The following is a 20,738-nucleotide window of genomic DNA, read 5'->3' as shown; positions in this document are numbered from 1 at the left end:
TAAAAATAATTTTATACACCATCCTTGCAATTATCTGATCATAGTGTGAACTGCCTTCATAAAAAGAGCAAGAAAATGATAGATGATAGAAGTACTCTGTGTACCAGGGTGTTCATGTATTCCATTTGAAGGATAACATTTGAGAAACATTTAGACAAATACATGGATATGACAAGCTTAGAGGGATACGGGCCAAATGCAGGCAGCTGGGACTAGTGTAGATGGGAAATGATGGCCGGTGTAGGCAAGTTGGGCCGAAGGGCTTGTTTCCATGCTAGGACTATGATAACCCAATTTATATTCCTTGATGGGCAGCAAAAAGACAAAATCTTTAGTGTTGCAACATTTTATTACAATACAATATCCTACAAATAAATGTAAAATCACATCCATATGAAATTACAGTGTATTTCTTCAATCTTTTAAAATTATGCACTCGATACATTCTGTAGTAAATGCAGTAATGAAGCTTTATGGAAATAAGTGACTACATATTAAAAATCTACAATGGACAAAAGTACTTCAACATGATTCTGCAAGTTAACCCATTCTATGCTGTTCATGTATTCTTTCCACGTCACTTCACAATACACTCAACTAAGCAGTTATTTATACTACAGTAAATAGAAAATTAGTATTTTCTTCCAAAACAGTTTGAAATTCGAGATTTTGCTCAATCACAATCACCGGATCAAATGACAAGATTTTTATTACATTTACTTTCATCATAAGATCAGGTACAAGGCACAGAATAAGGATACAATGTCAGCAGATGGAGCTGAATGAATATGCTGTATTAATCTCAACTGAATAGTCTTAACTCGTCTCGCCTTAATCATACCAAAAATTAAATACTCAAGAATAACATGATTACAGCAAAAGGTTACATACATGAGTAGCATGATGTACATAAACCTAACACATATTCTGATCATTTACCTTTTTGTTTTAAAAAGAGCTGAATAGATTTGAGAAGCGATCACGAGCAGAGTCAAAAACAGCGCCTTTAATCTGAAGTGCAGACTGGCAAAGAACTATATTAAAACATTATTAAGTATTTATCTGTGCTCAAATTTACCTTGACATTTTTATCATCTGAGATCTGATGAAAATCTGGCTAAATGGCTACAGAGATGGTACAGAAAGAGTCTCTTTTGCAGAGGGTAATTTAAAACAATTAAGAGTTAACAATTAAGAGACCCGGGTTCGATCCTGGCTACGGATGCGTGTCTGTACGGAGTTTGTACGTTCTCCCTGTGACCTGCGTGGGCTTTCTCCGAGGTCTTTGGTTTCCCCTTAGGCTAATTGGCTTGGTGTATATGTAAAAATTGTCACTGTAAAAATGTGGGATAGCATTAATGTGTGGGGATTGCTGGTGCAGACTCGAAGGGCCGAAAGGCCTGTTTCCGCACAGTATCTCTCAACTTAACTAAACTAAGATTGATGTGATGGTATTTTAGGAAGGAATCCAATGTTCAGCTATACAGCAGCCCCAGCATGAAACATCAGTAACCTCTATGCAGATGTAACGAAGAGCTGAAGCAGATTGCTCAAATGTGGGCTGAGGTAAATACACTATTTAAAATATTTCTTTTGGGGAAGGGGGGGGGGCGGGGGGAGAGGATAAAATACAATCTCATCCAAATAGATTGATTCAGGAATAATGGAAATTCCTGGCAAATGCAGACTGCAGCTTTGAGCTTGGGGATTTTGCTGCTTTCACATACTTCATGTTCTTGCACCTACCTGATTTACACAGCTTTGTGAATTTCCAGTTGAACCCTGATGGTGCAGCTTTCCTGGTCGGCTGCAATGTAACTCGCACGACAGATAAACAAGTGGGAGCAGCATCTAACCAACAATATACAACATCTACCACCATCCTCTTCCTTATTTCTCACATGGTGAAGAGGGGCTAACCAGCCATACTTTGTGCCGTTAGAGCTGAGCTGCATGGTACACCATTTTGTCTGGGAATGACACATTCTAATTCCCGCTCCTTGTACGCCAGAATTGCCACTGATTACAATGATCATCATTCATCGGCCTTTCACAGGCAAAAGGAATCTCTAATACTGCCGACATCACATTTTTGTGTCAGAATAACATTTAGAATTGGAACTTTAAAAATATTATTAATGGGAACTGTTTGAGGTGATAAAAGTGTTAAACCACTCTCCTTGGAGTATCAGATGCTTCGGTGGAACAAGTGCCACCTTTAACTTTTCAACACTGTTCAAAGTATGTTTTTTAATTGCAGTCACTGGATCATTTTTGCGTTAGAGGCCATGCTGTTGAGATTCCCTGTCCTGCTCCTACCCTTTTTCAATCAGAATCAAAATTGTAACAAGCCATCTCGATGTCAACAGTGCAAATGTGCCGTTGCTATGATTTACAGAGCTGCCAACTTTGCTGTCCCATACAATAGTTTATGAGATTTGCAACCATTTTTCGTTTGGTTCGTTTCAGAGATACAGCATGGAAACAGGCCCTTCGGTCCACAGAGTCCGTGCCGACCAGCGATTCCCGCACACTAACACTATCCTACACACACTGGGGACAGTTTTCAATTTTTACCAAGCAAGTTAGCCTACAAACCTGTATGTCTTTGGAGAGTGGGAGGAAACCGGAGATCCCAGAGAAAACCCACGCAGGTCATGGGGACAACGCACAAATTCCATACAGTCAGCAAACGTTGTCAGGATCGAACCCGTGTCTCTGGCGCTGCAAAGCAGCTACACTACCTTTGCGCCACCATGCCAGAACCTATCATCTACAAAAGTGAAGGCTTAACTACACTGAAAGATATGTGGGTCATATTTGCTTCAGACTAATCTTCCATATCCTGCTGCCATATTAAAACGTGGGTTAATGAGGTAGACACCACAAAGATGAACAGATTACAAGATATCACAGACTATGCATTAATGTGCAGATTATATTCAACAATTTCAAAGATTAAGGTGGTCAGAAGAAATTGTATACTTTGAGAGAAAGTGATTTTTTTTAAAGACTATATCGGAAAATAAAGTCTTCTAATGGTTTTCTAATACATAGCATTCGAAAACATGGTTTAGTGTCCAGAATCAATCACACTAAGACAGTTCAGAGACGGGAAGAATAAAGTCAGATGTTTCAGTATCTGGAAAGACAAAGTTTTAAAAAGCGACTTGTGCAAGGGGAAAAAACATTCTGTACAGGTGATATGGAGTACTGTCCAAAGTGCAAACCTTGGGACATATAGGACTGTTCTTTTAAAAGAGAGATGCAACTTTTAAAATCATGCATTATCAATGGTTATTTACTTAACATAATTGGAAAACCCAAAACAGCTTCAATCAATATTAAATGGAGCACTAAATAAATGCCTTGCATGTTTACATGTTCTTCAGCATCGCACTTTAACTCAGAAATTTAATTGCAAAATGTTTTCATTGTAATTTTTAAACATAAAAAACCTGATCAAGGCCTTGGTTTCCCATGTAATTAGTACGGGTGGGGAAGGGGAAATAAGATTAATAAGCCGAATCAGCAATTGTGTTCTATGTTAGCGCATAATGTATTTTGAAATGTATTACAGAACATGAAACAGTATACGTTATAAACACTTTGACCATTGCGGGGAATGAATGGATCAGTCAAACTGCCAGTAACAGAGTAAAGAGGAATGCAAGTTTGGGCCATGTGGGTGTTAAATGTGCATGGTGCAAATGATAGTTCAGGACACCATGAAACATGGCGAACTATTAATAAAGACAAGACAGTTAAGTGTGTCATGAAGACAAAACTGATACAGGGACAGTAGATCTTACATGGCACATGCAATTGGTCATTCTGCTGCTAATTCGTATATTCTCAAGGAACCTGGCTCTCATCCTCTATAAGGACAGCATTTGAGGCAGCAAGGAGAGGTTGAGATGAGCTGTTGGTACTCTGGCTTTTCAGGCTCTCGGTAGAGTCCGAAGTTCCTGCAGAAAAATACATAACAGTGAAATATCAAAAATGTCAATGGCTATAGTTCAGCAAATGGCTACGACCTTTTAACTAACATTCAATGACAAAACGGAGTTCGGGAGGGGGGACAGTTTTTGTTGTGTTTAACAAACGTCTTCTGTTGTTGAGAAAAGAAAGAGCTACTTGCTATTTCTTCTGCATCTGTGCCATGATAAGGTCATTTATGGTGTTGCGTTCTAAGTTTTGCCCTTAGTGGTGCTCTTAAATTAATGTCTTTGCATCTCTAAATGTAAAACAACTAATCTTGCTGCTATCATTTAATTCACAAAAGGAAGTTCCTTGAAAAAGCCTCAAGGAAAATTATCTGACCAAATAATTCTGAGGCAATCCCAAAGGTGTTAAGTTATACTGACTGAAGGCAAAATTATGGTTTGCCCTGCAGTTAATGCCACAACTCCAATGCTCCTTCATCTTTACTTAATGTGCTTTCAGCCAGATTTAATGCAAACTGTAGCTAAACAATCCATGAATGAGAAACGTCAAATAATTTTACAAACCAATCTTCAACATGTATTAAATTGTGTTTCTTGTAGTTATCAGTAAATGTGCATGCTCAATGAACAATGTTAAATTCATGCCTGAAGCACACTGCCACCAACCCAAAGGACTCTTCAACCTCCCTCAACACCACTCTCCTGCTGATTCTCCTATCAATCCCCAACTGTGGAACAGGAGAGTGCAGGTGTGGAGAGAAAACAGAAACAGAAAAGGGATGGAAGCAAGAGAGAAGGAAGAAGGGATGAGAAGACTGGGAGAGGAGAGAGAAGCAGTGGGCGAGATAGAATCACGTGCAGGGGCTAGGGAATATGAAGTGAAGTTCGGAAGCCAGGGTCAGAATGCAAGAATTGAAAGCTGGGCTCAACGTGATCCGCCTGCCATTTGGCAGCCCCTGGCTCAATGCAGCACCGTTTCTTTTTTGGATTGATTGTCTCTGCATAACAACTGTTGGAAACAGGCTTTACTCTAAGTCTACATCTCTGCCTGGACCCGGATCTGGTGTTGGAGAAGACAATCGGGTCCTGGACGTGGCCAGAAAGATAGGCAGGCGAGGATCTGAGGTTGAAAAAGATTACGATACGATAGAACTTTCTTCATCCCAGGAGGGAAATTGGTCTGCCAACAGTCGTAAAACGCAACAAGATACATGAAAGATGAAATTAAAGTGACGTGTGGAAAGTCAAGGATTGGGGATGTGCAAAGATTGGGATGGGGGGGAGGGAGTCAGTCTACCCCACGACAGATGGGGAGGAGTTGTACAGTTTGATAGCCACAGGGAAAAAGGATCTCCTGTGGCGTTCTTTGCTGCATCTTGGTGGAACCGGTCTGTTGCTGAAGGTGAAGGTTACAGGGGTAGGAGAAGACCAGAGGGCTTCGAACGAGTTAAGAGTATTACATTATGCCAGTCAGAGTGTTTCTGCTGGATCATTCAGAAGCACTGATATATAACAGTGCAATTAAAAATTGTCAATTAATCACAATTCATTAATTTGTGACCTTAATTATTTTAACGATTTGCTTGACAGCCCTAGTTTCTTGAGTGGAGGTGGAGGTGGGGATGAGATGAAGTTGCTCTGTTATGAGCAATAACTAAAATATACCATGAAGTACGGGTACATAATATCTTGGAACATATACATTTGACGGCAAAGATAGACATATGCAGATTGAACAAGCACCTGCAGTTCCTTCCTATACATTTGAAGGCAGCCATTAACTAGTCTCTGTTAAACCTAACAGTAAATTGGGCAGAACTGTGAAGTCGCACAGCATTGGTGTTGACTTCTGCAAAGTAAGGGTACAACGGAAAACTGAGGATCCCTCAAAGTTCTTCAAATTATGTAGACAAAGTGGCAGAAAAAATATTACTTATAAAGGCAGCAGCAAAGTTTTCAAAGATCAGCTAATGTTAGTGGGGTATGAATGATGCACATTTTGAATATAAGCACAACAAAGGTGGCAATGGAGTGATCAGAGACCGCAACTGAACACCGCAATGATGTTGTGAATCATACTCAGTCATAAAAATATTTGCATTATTTTGGAGAGAATAAAGGTAAAAACAACTGCAGCTTGACACTGGCACAAAAGGGGTCAAAATTAAATGGCTGCTTTACATATGAGAAAGTATTTTACTTTAAAAGCAAAATATCATGACATTTAGACTGAATTAACTACAGCAACTGCATCAGCGAATACTCAAAAATTGCTTGGTCGGAAATTACCACGACGACCAATAATGAAAGAGGAGTCTTTCCGCAAAAATCAAACCTGAAAATCATTTTCCAATTAATAATCTCAATTTACAAACCCAAAAAATTGATAGAAATCTCAGCTATCAAACATAATTTCCCATTATTGGCAGAATTGTTTATTCATGAATTTGAACTGTAAGTACAACAGCAGTCGCAGCGAACTCGGTATATCACTGATCACAGGTAATATTTGAACGATGTAATAATTATGTTGTGAGACCCGAAACGCCCGATGACCCCAGGTCCCATCACTGAGGATGAATCCCAGCGCATCCAGAAGATGCATCTTTCACATTGACACTTTTCACAAATACAATTTCATGTTTTCATAACAATAGAATATGTAAGCTATGCGTGATCATGTGCTACATTCTGGATTTATTAATGCAATTCCAAGTATTTACTACCACTGATAGTACTCTATTCAGATTTTGCCAGAGGCTCAAATGGGCATCCCAGCATCACCGATTCACTGAACCAGTATCTCAAGTGCAGTTTTTGCAGATCGCGGGTTCCTTTTTGCAGATTGAATTTTGCAAATTAACTGTATTTTATTCATTTTCTGCATTTATAGCAGAATCCCAAGGAAAATCTTGGGTAATCTCGAGCCAAGTTAGATAAGGATTATTCACAATTCCTACAACCATAGAGGCGTCTACACGGAGGTCACAAAATGAAACAAATATAATCGGAGAAGGAACCTCACCTTGAAATGTGAAGCGATCTCAAAATAAATTGTGAAATTCAGGACACAAAACTGTTCTTGAACATCAGAACCCAGCAATAAGAAGTGCAAACTTACAAAATTCTTCCAGCGAACATGTCACGAGAACCGTAAATTATTTGAAAATGAGTAAATATACAGAATGGCATATCAATTACCCAAAATTCAAAAACTTCTTTATATTGTTAATTTTCCCCTCTTGGCAGATCACTGCAGTTAGTAACCAATAAGGCAATTTTCAAAAGCACTATAATCCCTCTAAATTGCAGAGTTTCACAGACAAAAGTGGCGCCACAATCCTGTAGTGCAATTAAATGGGCAAAAGCTCTCAAAGTTAGTTGGTTTTATAATAGTGCTATTGTAGTATTTGAACAGGGCTACAGATAGCTTCCAATGGATCACTTACGCTGGGATATGATTATATTGGCAGTGGCTACACTCTTCCATTTTGAAGAACTCTGACAAGTTTCTCTGGATAGAAGGAATGCAGAGACCCTCCTCGTGTGGTCTGAAGGGACTCGACCCAAAACGCCACCCATTCCTTCTCTCCAGAGATGCTGTCTGTCCCGCTGAGTTACTCCAGCATCTTGTGTCTATCGGCAGTTCTTTCCTACATAATAAAGCAGCATTTCTTTCATGGGATTTCTCCAAACAGTGCAAACTGTCCTGTGCCTGACGAGTCTGTAATTTGTAAATGGCAAGACTGTAATCATGTGCTACCTTTCCGCTGGCTGGATCGCATGCAACAAGGTGACACAGTGGTAGAGTTGCTGCCTTACAGCTCTTGCAGCGCCATAGACCCAGGTTCAATCCTGACTATGGGTGCTGTCTGTACAGAGTTTGTACATTCTCCCCGTGACCTGTGTAGGTTTTTCTCAGAAACCTTCAGTTTCCTCCCACACTCCAAAGACGTACAGGTTTGTAGATTAATTGGCTTGGTTAAAGTGTAAATTGTCCCTAGTGTGTGTAGGGCAGTGTTAATGTGCTGGGATCACTGGTCGGCACGGACTCGGTGGGCTGAAGGCCCTGTTTCCGTATTATATCTCTAAAAAAACTGAAAGCTTTTCACTGTACACATGACAATAAACTAAAATATAACCAAACTTTAACTGTTACTGACTCACCAACAACCTCAATCCTGCAGCCTACGTCCTTGTCACCAACTTCTTCGCAGTCCTGGTAGCACCAATCCTGCTGTCTGCCCCACTCCCTCATCTACCAAACCGGTATCTCATCCAAGTGCAGTTTTACAGATTACAGGCTCCCCTTTACAGACTACATTTTACAAATTAACTGCACTCTCATCATTTCCCGCATTTACAGCAGAATCCTAAGAAAATCTTAAGTAATCTCCAGCTGTGAATAATTATTCACAATTCTTTCAACCATTGAGTGAATAACTTAAGTTAATCTCGACTGCCTGACATCTACACGAGTGGCTACCAGCAGGAGTTTTCTGCAACGATTAACAAGCCTATTTCTAATCTTGGCATTTCTTAATTGAAGGGCATCAAATACCACATGAAGAGTTCCTTATTCCTCCATGGTTTTGAATATCTTGATTAACGCAGAACCTACATCAAAATTATTGCTGTTCCTAAATGTGTGACTCTGTTAATCACTGAATAACCATTTTCGAGAGGGAACCTAATAAGCTTAGTGAGCATTTTTAAAATGAGATTAATATCTGACAGTCCTTTCTAAGTGAAACTTATTGATCCTCCCACAGATTTAGATTTGGAAGCATTTGCAGATTAAATAATAATTCATCAAAACTATTTTTCAAACTTCTTAAACCTGTTTCTAAACTACGCTTTGCCCATATCGTTTAAAATTCTCTTTCAATGAAAGCACAATTTGGAATAGCAGAACAATTAGTTTGTCTGTTTGTCTGTTTGTTTCTATGTTAATTGTATTTGTGAAGCGCTTTGTGCATGTGTTAAGGCGCTATATAAAATAAATATATTATTATTATTATTAATTAATAACATTTCAGCTACTGTGGCACACTGAGTTTTTAATGGCACTTAAAGTTCAAAATGTGCATCATTTACAAAATGCTCTTAGGATATCCTACGAACTTGAAACAAAGTAACAGCTGAAAATTAAAATAACAGCAGGTGTTTAAATTGTGCAACAGTGCTAAAGACAGAGATATATTTAACGTTAATACGTCTTTAACATGGATTACGTCACAGGGAGCTTTAAGGGGGTGTGGGGCTGGTTTGTGCAAGGGGGAGGGGAAGAGGGGAGGGGAGGAGGAGGTGCAAGTTAGGCTGGTGGTGGGGTCTGCGAAGTGGGGTATGGGGAGAAGGCAGGAACGGGGTACTGATTGAGAGTGATCAGCCATGATCGCATTGAATGGCGGTGCTGGCTCGAAGGGCTGAATGGCCTACTCCTGCACCTATTGTCTATTGTCACAAGTGACCTTTTAAGAAGGACTTTAAATATTGGAAAGACGAGTAGAGTTAAAGGTGTCGAGAAAATACAGAGTTAAAGTGCCAGAGTATTACAGCACAGAAACTGGCCCTTTGGCTCAACTCACACAATGTGTTGCAGTGACGGTGGGAGGAGGGTAATTTGATGTGGTGTGGTAGAGGTGGCTGTAAATCATCTTGCCAGGAGGTAGAACTGAAATTCCAGATTTAAAAGATTGAATCACTGTGAAAAAATGACAAGTAGTAGCAGTGAATAACTGAAGCCACTCAGCGGGTCAGGCAGCATCTCTGGAGAATAGGAATAGGTGATGTTTCACGTTGAGACCCTTCTTCAGACTGAAGAGGAGTTTCGACCCGAAAAGTCACCTATTCCTTTTCTCCAGAGATGCTGCCTGATCCACTGAGTTGTTCCAGCATTTTGTGCCTTTCTTTGTTGCAAGCCAGCAACTGCAGTTCGTTCCTACAAAAGTAGTAAAGAACTATAAGAAAATAACTGCAGATGCTGGTACAAATCGAAGGTATTTATTCACAAAATGCTGGAGTAACTCAGCAGGTCAGGCAGCATCTCGGGAGAGAAGGAATGGGTGCCGTTTCGGGTCGAGACCCTTCTTCAGTAGTAAAGAACTGTTCTCCAAAGCAGAGCTGAGGAGATACGGAAACCTTGAACCATATGTTCAAGAAAACGAACAAACAGTAGCTTATCAGAAGATTGGAAACCTGGTTTCCATTTCAAAGGTGTATAACCCAGCACAACAGCTGCAGTGGAAAGTGGACTAATGGAGTAATGGGGTGATGTGAAGCTGGTGAAGGAGTGTGGCCGAAGCGATTGACAATTCTTTTTTCAGCCAAGTGTGCAATGAAGGGAAAGGAAATGCATGCAGACAAAAGGGAACAGCAAAGCCATGAAGCAAATAGGAACAGGATTTTACACTGCACTGCAAGTGATGGGGGAGGCTGCATTTTCAAACGGCGGTGTGATGGAACTGAACAGATGAGGAAAGCTGCATTTTGGAAGAGTTTGCATTTATAACGCGGGCAGCGAAAAGACTATTTTCAACAGCATGGCGGCAGCAAGGATATCAGTGTGGACAGGAGTGAAGATGAAAAGGGAGCCAAAAGATGAGGTGGGCTTATCTAGGAGTTGTGCTTGAAAGGTGCAGAAGAGAGGCCGAGAAATAAAATAAATTGCAGAAAGCTGTTGGGTCACTCAGTGCTGCAGAGGGAGGAGGAAGAGAAAAAGATTTCACATCCTGTACTTCTTGCTTATAATTTTCATGCACACAGAGAAAACACAACAGTTGACATAGCCAAAATCATAAAAAAAGATTAAACAGTAAAGAGGGTTAACATACCAGAATTAATCTTCTATGCCAATTGAGCAGGAATCAGGACCAAGGGCTGCCCAAATCAGCAAAATTATAGATAGAAAAAGGTAAGGATATATTAGATAGGTAATGAAGTAAGTCAATAAAGAACACACAAAAATGGAACACAAAAAGAATCCTGTTATATATGAGGGTATAAAATTAACATTCATTAATAACTTGTTAGAATTAATTCTATTTCAGCATTTGAATACTTGTAGCTAATAAATGGGGAATAGAAGACTAGGTATCAATAGTTTATTACCTAAGATTATTTTTACCAGCACAAACAGATACCTGCCTAAAACAAGTCCTGCTTCAGAGAGCAGGAAATCTGAATGAAATATTTTACTGGTAATGTTTAGAGGCAACACTTGAAAATGTAAAAGATTGTCTTATTTGCTATGCTTGATGCTGTAATTCAGAATTTATAATACACGTTAATAATAAAATTACTGCTTAATAAGGAGAAATTGTGCTTAAAATGTTCTCCTTATTTTTTTCAAATTAAAGATTCACTTTGCTGGACTTGGTGGTTCTGAGAAACAGAACCATTCTAATTAGCACAGGAAAAGTACTTCACTAAGAGTGGAATCTCCATCCTTCCAGAGAGAAGTGTGCATAGTTCTCACCTTTAATTTTTCCTTAAATGGTGGTTAGTTATACTATGCTTACAAATGTAAGCCTTACACTCTCCGCATGTGGTAAGCTAAACAACCAACGTGGAAGAATTGAAAACAAAAAGCAAAAGAGATAATCAATTCAAATTTCCAAACATCCTTTAATAAAAAAATGCCATGTTACAGACAGAAGAATGCGGTCGCTGCAAATGGAGTCAGGGGACAAGTGGGAAAAAATGGTTTCAAGAGAAGGAGCAGAGAGTAGGGTTTAAAGTATTTATTCTTATTTTCAGACGCTGGTAGGCGAGTAGAGAGCAGAGATGCTTGCAATTGAGAAATTAGATTGACATTGAATTTCAACACAGGTCAACACGAGATTTACACTCTGACAAATGGGGCATCAGCGTGAACAGCTTCAAAAAGCCAGCAAGTTTGGGGTTTACATATTGGTTCATGCGTGCGCACAGATCCCAAATTTGCCGGTGTTTAACGAAACGGCAACAGCTCTTCCTGGAACTGTTGGCATTTCCAAGCACATTAACTGCCACAAAAGAAGAACTGAAGAATGGATAAAGATGGAGTACAAGAACGCTACCACAAATGCAAGGCTATGTTGTTCAGGAAAGGGTGAACAGGTTGTGTTGTTTTTTTTCCCCCCCTTGATAAGAGGACTGAAGAGGGGGAAAAGCGTCTTAAAATTATGATCCTGTGCTTCAATAGAACAGGCATAAAAAGTATGTTTCCATTTGTGGGGAACAACAAAACCAGAGGTCCCCATTAGAAGAAAGCGTCAAGAGTCCCAACTGGGAATTCAAATTTCTTGACCCAGAAAGTGGTGAGAATTCATTAAGTCAGAGGGAATAGAAGCCAGATACATCCATGTTTTTGCTAAAAGGAGCCATATTTTTCCTCTGACTTTCTCTCATTTTTCATAATCCAGTTATATGCAATATAATAATCAGCAAGGCTCTAAATATCTAATAGGTAGCTAGAACTTTGAAAATGGTAATAATTGGAAGCTAATGAATCGAAAATCATGAGTACTTCGGCTAAGCTAATTAACAAAGAGTTAATTAACAATTAACTTAAGCTACAAGGCTGCATGGATGACGCAGAGGTAGAGTTGCTGCCACACAGCACCAGACTCGGGTTCGATCCTGACCACGGGTGCTGTCTATGTGGAGTTTGTATGTTGTCCCTGTGACAGCGTGGGTTTTCTGCGAGTGCTCCGGTTTCCTCCCACGTTCCAAAGACGTGCAGGTTTGTAGGTTAATTAGTTTCGGTAGATCGACCCTAGTGTGGAGGATAAAACTAGTGTATAGGTGATTGGTGGTCGGTGCGGACTCGGTGGGCCGAAGGGCCTGTTTCCGTGTTTCCGTGCTATTGTAGTATTTGACCAGGGCTAAAAATGGAAATCCTGCTGTGCTGATTTTAAATTCTGATCGATTTTAATGTTTACACATCTGATTTCTTGTCAATAAACAGTCAGCTTATTTCATATAGAGACATGGGTTTTGAAGTGTGCGTCCCAATGTGAGATGTAATTAAATTGTGACTGCAATCACATTGATATGGTCTTTCCACCAGTGGCCCAGTGAAAACCCAAAGTAAGTGTGACACCATTACATCTATTGGAATCGTATTATGATTCAGTAACATTAAAATTGTACGAAGCAGGTCACACGGGTACCAGACAGGAGGGGGATAGAGAGCAGAAGTTCTATAAGATCAGGCCAGAAGGGAAGGAAGAATGGAAACTTAAGCCTGGTCAAAGGTGGAGCTGCACATTTAACTGTTAATGGCTAGCAGGATTTTAAATAAAAGTAAGACCTATTAACCATCAGATCACAGCAATCAGGCACAGTGGCCCAGGTAATCACCAGCAGACATCGGTGGATGGGTTTAAAGACAGTTTCTGTAATTGGGCAAGGGTGACCTGATCGGTTTAGTTTAGTTTAGAGATACAGCGAGGAAACAGGCCCTTCGGCCCACCGGGTCCTGGCCGACCGGCGATCCCTGCGTATCATCACTAACCTACACACACTACGGACAATTTTTACATTTACCAAGCCAATTTAACTTCAAACCAGTACGTCTTTGGAGTGTGGGAGGAAACCGAAGATCTTGGAAAAACCCACGCAGTCACGGGGAGAACGTACAAACTCCGTACAGACAGCACCCGTAGTCGGGATCGAACCCGGTTCTCTGGTGCTGTAAACGCTGTAAGGCAGCAACTCTACCGCTGCACCACCGTGCCGCCCTAAGGTTCCCTGTAGCCATGCCTCCTTAGAGCATTGGCAGATTGAACCTCAAGACCTTTGTGAGCACGTGGATTCATCCCAGAGATGTACAGAGAATGAAGTGGTAGTGTCAGTTATGACATTAAGGTTACTGTAATATCACTCTTAGCCTTTTATTATTGAACTTCTGCTCAGTGATGTCAATTTCTGGTATATTGCAAATGCCATAGGAAAATATGGAAATATGCTAGCAGGCAGCTGTATCCACAAGTCCTTGCTTGACAGGGGAACTTGGAGCTTAGAATCACAGAATTCAGCAATAAAGAAGGTAATGAATTGTCTTTGCAAACTCTTGATGTGCCAAATATTTAATACATACTTATTTAAGTATCTATCTGATTTCTTACTGGATTCTACTCTGAATTCTGCTTCCAGCATTATTCACAGTAGGGCATCCAAAGTCCCTCAACCAAGTAATTATGTTTCCAAAATTATCCTTTGAATCCACCTAACACAATTATCAAATTTCAGAACTAAAATAGCATGGTGGTTTAAATAATCATCATTCATGATTAAAGGCTAGTGGCACTAGCTTCACTACCTTATGGTAGACAGCACAGCTACGTTTATTCATGGCAGAAATATTTATTTTAGATAGAAAAGAGCCTTCATTGGGGCGGCACAGTGGCACAGAGGTAGAGCTTCTGCTTTACAGCGCCAGGGACATGGGTTCGATCCTGACTACGCAAGGTGGCGCAGCGGTAGAGTTACTGCCTTACAGCGAATGCAGCGCCGGAGACTCAGGTGACTACGGGCGCCGCCTGTACGGAGTTTGTACGTTCTCCCCGTGACCTGCGTGGGTTTTCTCCGGGATCTTCGGTTTCCTCCCACACTCCAAAGACGTACAGGTTTGTAGGTTAATTGGCTGGGCAAATGTAAAAATTGTCCCTAGTGGGTGTAGGATAGTGTTAATGTGCGGGGATCGCTGGGCGGCGCAGACTGGGTGGGCCGAAGGGTCTGTTTCGGCGCTGTATCTCTAAATCTAAAAGATCTACGAGTGATGCCTGCACGGAGTTTGTTTGTTCTGCCTGTGACCTTATGGGGTTTCTCTGGGTGCTCTGGTTTTCTTCTAAAAACGTGCATATTTGTAGGATAATAGGCTTCTGTAAATTGTTCCTAGTGTGCAGGCTAGTGCTAGTGTGCAGGGTGATCGCTGGTCGGCGCAGACCCGGTGCGCCAAAAGGCCATATTCTGTGCTGTTTCCCTAATGTCTACAGTCTAAAGATCTCCAGGGTGACATTCAAATAGCCGCACCATTTTTAATTGTGAGATGTATCGAGGTTCTTAAAGGAAAAAGAAACAGGATTATGGCTTCAGTAAGTCAAGGTCTTTCTTGTCCCACTGAATTTTTCTATTGGCCATTTGCAAAGTCAATAAGGTTACATTTTCATGTGGAAATCACTAACTTGGTAACAACAGGTGACAATACTGAACTTTTCAGATCTCAAAGTCCCAATATCTCGCCAGCACTTTCACTGGAGAATCGTCTTTTATTTCAGGCGAGGATAATGACCACAGGCTAGTTTTTTTTTTAAGCTTTTAAATTTTAGTTATTCTAAAAATACATTAAAGAATGTTTTGGAATATTTTAGGTATCTAAAACACTCAACCTTAGGTAACTACGCCAGTGGTAATGTTTAAAGGCAGCATTTAAGCATTTTAGCATTTTTTCTGGTCAGGTGATGATCATTCATTCTCCTGCCCATCCCCTGTGTGATTAGATTTAATGGAACAAAGTCCTGGATGGGAACAGACCACTGCATCTGGAGATGACACTTTTTGCTTACAATTTCCTATCAATTTAACTGTCCTCAAACGCACTGAATATTTTCAGGCGTACAGGATCAAAGAGATCTGTTAACTGATTTACAACTTGTCCAAGCATCAATATGGTATTTGAACACATAACAAAGTACTACAGGGAAGAATGCGACAAGACTAGTCTTTGCTGATTTTTCCCTTTACGCAGGTACTGATTGGAACTGCAGTGGCATAATTGTGGACTAGGAATCAATACTCAAACCTCTCAATTCTAAGGTACATTGGATGTGTCATTGGCACGAAAACAAAATAGAGGGGAAAACAGACAATAACGAGACGCACCTTTTATACATACTTGTTACCTCTCATGAATATCTTAAAGCAAATATAATGAAGCGTTATTATTTCAACTGTAAATAAACTTAAAACAAACCATATATTGTTACTTCCTGTGTAAAAAGGCCAAGATTTCACTTACTGAACATGAATTTAGCACCTTATTTTCCATAAGCTTACACAAATGCAAATAAGCCCCTTATTCCATTCCATCATATAATTAAATAATCCAACATCCCAATCCCAAGTACATAAAAATTAAATAGTTACAATAAAAAAAGAAGTTTATATATAACTACCAGGTAGGGAAATTGCAAGAGGAGTGTCCCCATCTTCTTTAGCATGGCTACCATATTCATTGGTGCTATCTTGTACAATTTCCTCAGAGCGAGGTCTGTCAACTGCAAGAAAATAGATAGGAACTACACTGAAACCACCTAGATCTCGACAGTCACATTGAAAACCAATTTGAAATATTCCGGAACTCGTTTTTTGATTCTGGGTCTGACACTTATAATGCCTCTTGCATTTTCATCTTTTAAGTTCCGTTGTTCTGTTCTTAAGCACAGATGATGTTTACTTAACAATTGTTCAAGTAACATTTAAATCAGATTTACATGACCGTTCTTATTACACATAAAAACCTCTGAAAATCTAAATACATTTCATATACTGTTCACTAGCCAGAGAAGGATAGTTGCAGAATTGTTATAGTTAAATTCAATACAATTTGGTGATATCCTGGGATTTTAGCTGGTTTAAGCATTTAATAACTGTCATAGTTACATAAAATTGAATCACAGAATTAGTTTACTATACTGAGAGTTTTAATCAGATTTTCGCTAATTTAAAGGCACTTTCTCGGTTTGCCAGACCTGCTTTCTCAATTTGGCATAAATTTAAAAGTAAAGTTTAAAGTTTAAAGTAGTGGGGGCACAGCAGTGCAGCAGTAGAGTTGCTGTCTTACAGTGCCAAAGACCCGGGTACAATCCTGACCATGGGAGCTATCTGTATGGAGTTTGTACATTCTCCCTGTGACCACCTGGGTTTTCTCTGGGTGCATGGTTTCCTCCCACCTTTCTAAGACATGCAGGTTTCTAAGTTAATTGGCTTATGTAAATTGTTCCTAACGTGTAGGATAAAACACGTGATCGCTGGTCGGCATGGACATGGACTTGGTGGGCCAAAGGGCCTGTTTCCAAGCTGTATCTCTAAACTAAACTAAATGATAAAATAATTAAAATAAATTGTTGTCTTGTAAAGATCTGATTAAGCAGATTGTGACTGGCATAGATCATTACAGGGGTCCTAACGGTTCATGGTTTTCAAATGGCTCACCTGACCCGTGGGATATGGAAGGCCACTTGAATGTGCATTACAAACACGATTAAATGATTCATCTTTAATAACATGAATGCAGTAATCATTGGTGATTTAAGCCTGTTTCAAGAACTATATCAATGCGAACTGCTGCTACTGTAGTGTGGTACCACAAAGTGGTTCCCAGTAGGAAAAGTAACAAGGGCTTACAAGGCTGAGTGCATCTGTGCAAAGCATGTTGAAATTAGGGATGAGGTATAAGATCGAGTTATACATATCTTTCAGTAGTCTCAAGAGTGCGGTCAACTGTTTGGGAAGATGTGAATAGATAATCGGGTGCATGCATCAATGAGATTTTATGCTGTTAACAATCAATATCGTGGGTCGACATGAGAAGATCAAGTATAATACATAATATATCTCAAAGTTCACTGATGGTACAAACATGGGTAGAAGTATGGACTATCAGGAGGAAGTAGAGGGGCTATGGAAAATATGGGCAGGTTAAGTGAACAGGTGACATATGGTAGATGGAAAAAAATTGGAGAAATATTTTACTGTCCAATGTGGCAAAAAAATTAAAATTTGGTTGTAAATAGATTGAAACATGTTGCTATTTAGAGTGACCTGGGTATCCTTATACACGAATTGTTAGATGTTAAAGTGCAGGTACTCCAAGCAATTAGGAAAGTAAACTGTATACTGAGCTCTATTGCAAGAAGATATCAGTGCAATACTAAAAACTTCCTACTGGAATTATACTGAGCCCTCGTGAGACCTTACCTGAAATTCAGTTTACATGTGTGGTCCCCTACTGAAGTAAAGATATATTTATGATAGAGAATGCACAAACAAGATTAATTGGATTGTTTCCTCAGACAGGGGAGTATTCTATGACAAGAGATTAAGTGGTCTGGGAACCTTAATCGAGTTAAGAACAATGAGAGATTATATCATTGAAATATTAAAAATTGTCAATGGTAGATGCAGCAAAGATGTTTCCCCTGCATGGGGTGTCTAGACTCGGGGTCAGTCTCAAAATAAGGTGTTGACTAATCAAGACAGAGATAAGAATTTGTTTTCACTGAGAGGGCAGCGAATCTTTCAAATTCTTTACCCAAGAGGGATGGGGAGAATCGATCGCTGAATGTATTAATCAAGGGAGATGGATTTTTTAAGGAAATCGAGGGGCTTATGCACTGAAAAGAAACTGAGGAAAAGATTGCCATGATGGCATTGAATGGCATAGCAGCCACAAGCGACCAACCAACCTGTCTTCCTATCAATGTTCCTAGGCATGCATTTTTGTTTAACACATGAGAAAACCTAGCTATCTAAACATTAAAAATTAAAATAACAATAACACAACACAATTAATGCAAACTTGTTTCATCTGGGCAGATGTTATACAGTGAGATACAATCATTTTAATGTGAATAGATACCATTTGCTCTGCAGAAAGATCGCTAGGGATATATGTGTTAAAATATCTTAACAGGTGATATGGCACAACGTGGACTGAAGAAAATAGATCTTTGGCTTTGCATATCAGGCCACATGATATATAAAAAATGAAATGGGCTAAATCGTTATTGTGCCCTATTCAGGATACCAGTTCACAAACTACATGTGAGTTTTAGAAGAAATTTAAAGGAAAGGTATTGAGGATAAAAAAAACATTAGTTATGCGTTTTATCTACAGAAGCTTTTCTTATTCCCTTCAAAGCAAAGATTTGATAAAGATGCTCAAAATGAGGAAAGGATTCCATTTGTAAAAGGGCTGAATATTGGAGCAGACAAATTTAAGGTAAAAGAACTGGCAATAATATGCAGAAATAAATTGAAATGAGTTCTGATGACCCGGAAGGAATTTCTGGGCGGGAAGTAGACAGAGATTTAATTGTTATAGACATGTTTTAGAATTGTTATGGACATAGTTATGGAAACAGACTAATTTTCCATCTGCTTGATAGGGATACTGAATTGACTTGCCTCCTCCTGAACTGTACCAACATGTCATTCTAAGATCTCACCTGGGCTGTGCGTATGTTTTTCCGGGGATTCTTCCGTTTTCTCAATCTGCGGAGCAAAAGGCCAAGTTGGTTGTCATAACGTTAACCAAAGCATAAACGTAATTCTGCATTTCCACGCTCACCTTGGGTAAATGGGCATGTCACAGAGTACTAGTAGCTTCCTTAGGAAATATACTCTTGATTTTAAAAAGGGTACGGTGACAGTCTTTCCCCAGAGACGGGACTCTAAAACTAGAGGGCACAAATTTAAGACGAGAGGGGAAATACTTAAAAGGGACTTGAGTGGCAAATACAGAGGGTGGTAGAGGCGGGTGACCATTGTGACTTCTAAAATACACTTGGACAGGTATATGGATAGGAAAGGGTTGACGGGATACAAGAGATCAGAACAAGTTCCTGAGCTAAATTTCATGTTCCCTGTCATCTCAGAGAAAAATCTTTCATCAATTCAATTCATTCCACAAATGATCAGAATTATGGCCATGGCATTAAATGGAGACAAGACCACAGATGCTGGAATCTGGACCAGAGCGTAAAGTGCGGGAGGAACTCAGCAGAACTTGGGGAGGGTATGAGCAGGTGACGTTTCAGGTCAGGACCCTTTTTCAGACTCGCAAGTGACTTTTTAGGTTCGGAGTCCCTTCTTCAGACCGAAGAAGGCTCCAGACCTGAAACATCACCTATCTGTTCCCTCCCTGATGTTGGCTGACCTGCTGAGTTCTTCCAGCACTTTCTACATGCAATTAACTATTTCAATGTTGTAGTGCTGAAGAACTGATTCCAGAATTAGTTTTATATCAAACCATACTATTTAATTCCATTAGGATCCAGCCGGAAAAAAATAGGGAATTTTCCAAATCTCTCCTGTCCACATAAATGGCACATTCAGTCTCACCAACTAACGCTAATCAGTCTACTCTCAAGCAATACCTTGCTTGCTCAGGTTCAGGGTGCAAGTTCTCCAGTGGTGACTTGGCTCCAGACCTCCTTAAATTTTGGGTAAGCATGGACAAAATAATTGAAATCCAGTAGAGAAGCAAGAATAATTTCCCTTGATATGAATACAAAGTTGCATCAAAAACAGTAAATTTATGACAGTGGAAATCACAAGAAAATTCTCCTCTGGCAGAAATCACACGAAACAAAATGGAAGATGGAGTCAACTGCTGAAGGACAATCACCTGAGGTTATAGGATAGAAATCTGGAATAAGCGCAGTTAACTTTCATTCACGGTTCCTCGGATTGGGAACTTGTCACTGGCCATGTGCATCAAGACCCGGACAATGTTTTGGATTGAGTTGTGAAAGTGCAAGTAACAGTTGTGCCCTACAAGGCTCTTGCCACTGTCCCCATTGGCGATTAATGTTAAACAACTTAACGGGGTCAGCAACAAACACAACATAAACTGATGAGGATGTCCAGAAGGGCAGGCAGAAAGGAACAGAGTTAAAGTTTAAGGTCAACAACCTTTCATCAGAACTGGAAAAGTAATGTATTTTAAATTGTAGAGAGGAAGGGGGCAGAGAACAAAGAATATTCAGGTGAAACAATTGCAGTAATTGCTCTCTAATGGAG

The 20,738-nt window shown here is 39.8% G+C and overlaps 1 protein-coding gene across 6 annotated transcripts in view; it reads right to left on the bottom strand.

The window, feature by feature from the left end:
- Positions 1–343: 343 nt before the first annotated feature.
- LOC144603908 (E3 ubiquitin-protein ligase MGRN1-like) overlaps positions 344–20,738 on the bottom strand; it is a 91,069-nt gene continuing 70,674 nt past the window's right edge. For 2 of the 6 annotated variants that reach the window (XM_078417714.1, XM_078417715.1), the window contains exons 14-16: positions 19,163–19,208; positions 16,109–16,210; positions 344–3,968 (exon numbers count right to left, since the gene is read on the bottom strand). In XM_078417714.1, the coding sequence (XP_078273840.1) occupies positions 3,856–3,968; positions 16,109–16,210; positions 19,163–19,208 (261 nt within the window). In that variant the 3' untranslated portion in view covers positions 344–3,855. Of the gene's footprint in view, positions 3,969–10,780; positions 10,827–11,581; positions 12,706–16,108; positions 16,211–19,162; positions 19,209–20,738 lie in introns of those variants that run through there. The other 4 variants (XM_078417716.1, XM_078417717.1, XM_078417718.1 and 1 more) reach the window with 4 other exon arrangements.

Source organism: Rhinoraja longicauda, chromosome 21 (genome assembly GCF_053455715.1).
Source record: "Rhinoraja longicauda isolate Sanriku21f chromosome 21, sRhiLon1.1, whole genome shotgun sequence".
Lineage (NCBI taxonomy): Eukaryota > Metazoa > Chordata > Chondrichthyes > Rajiformes > Arhynchobatidae > Rhinoraja > Rhinoraja longicauda.
This window is presented reverse-complemented; position numbering and strand designations above follow the sequence as displayed.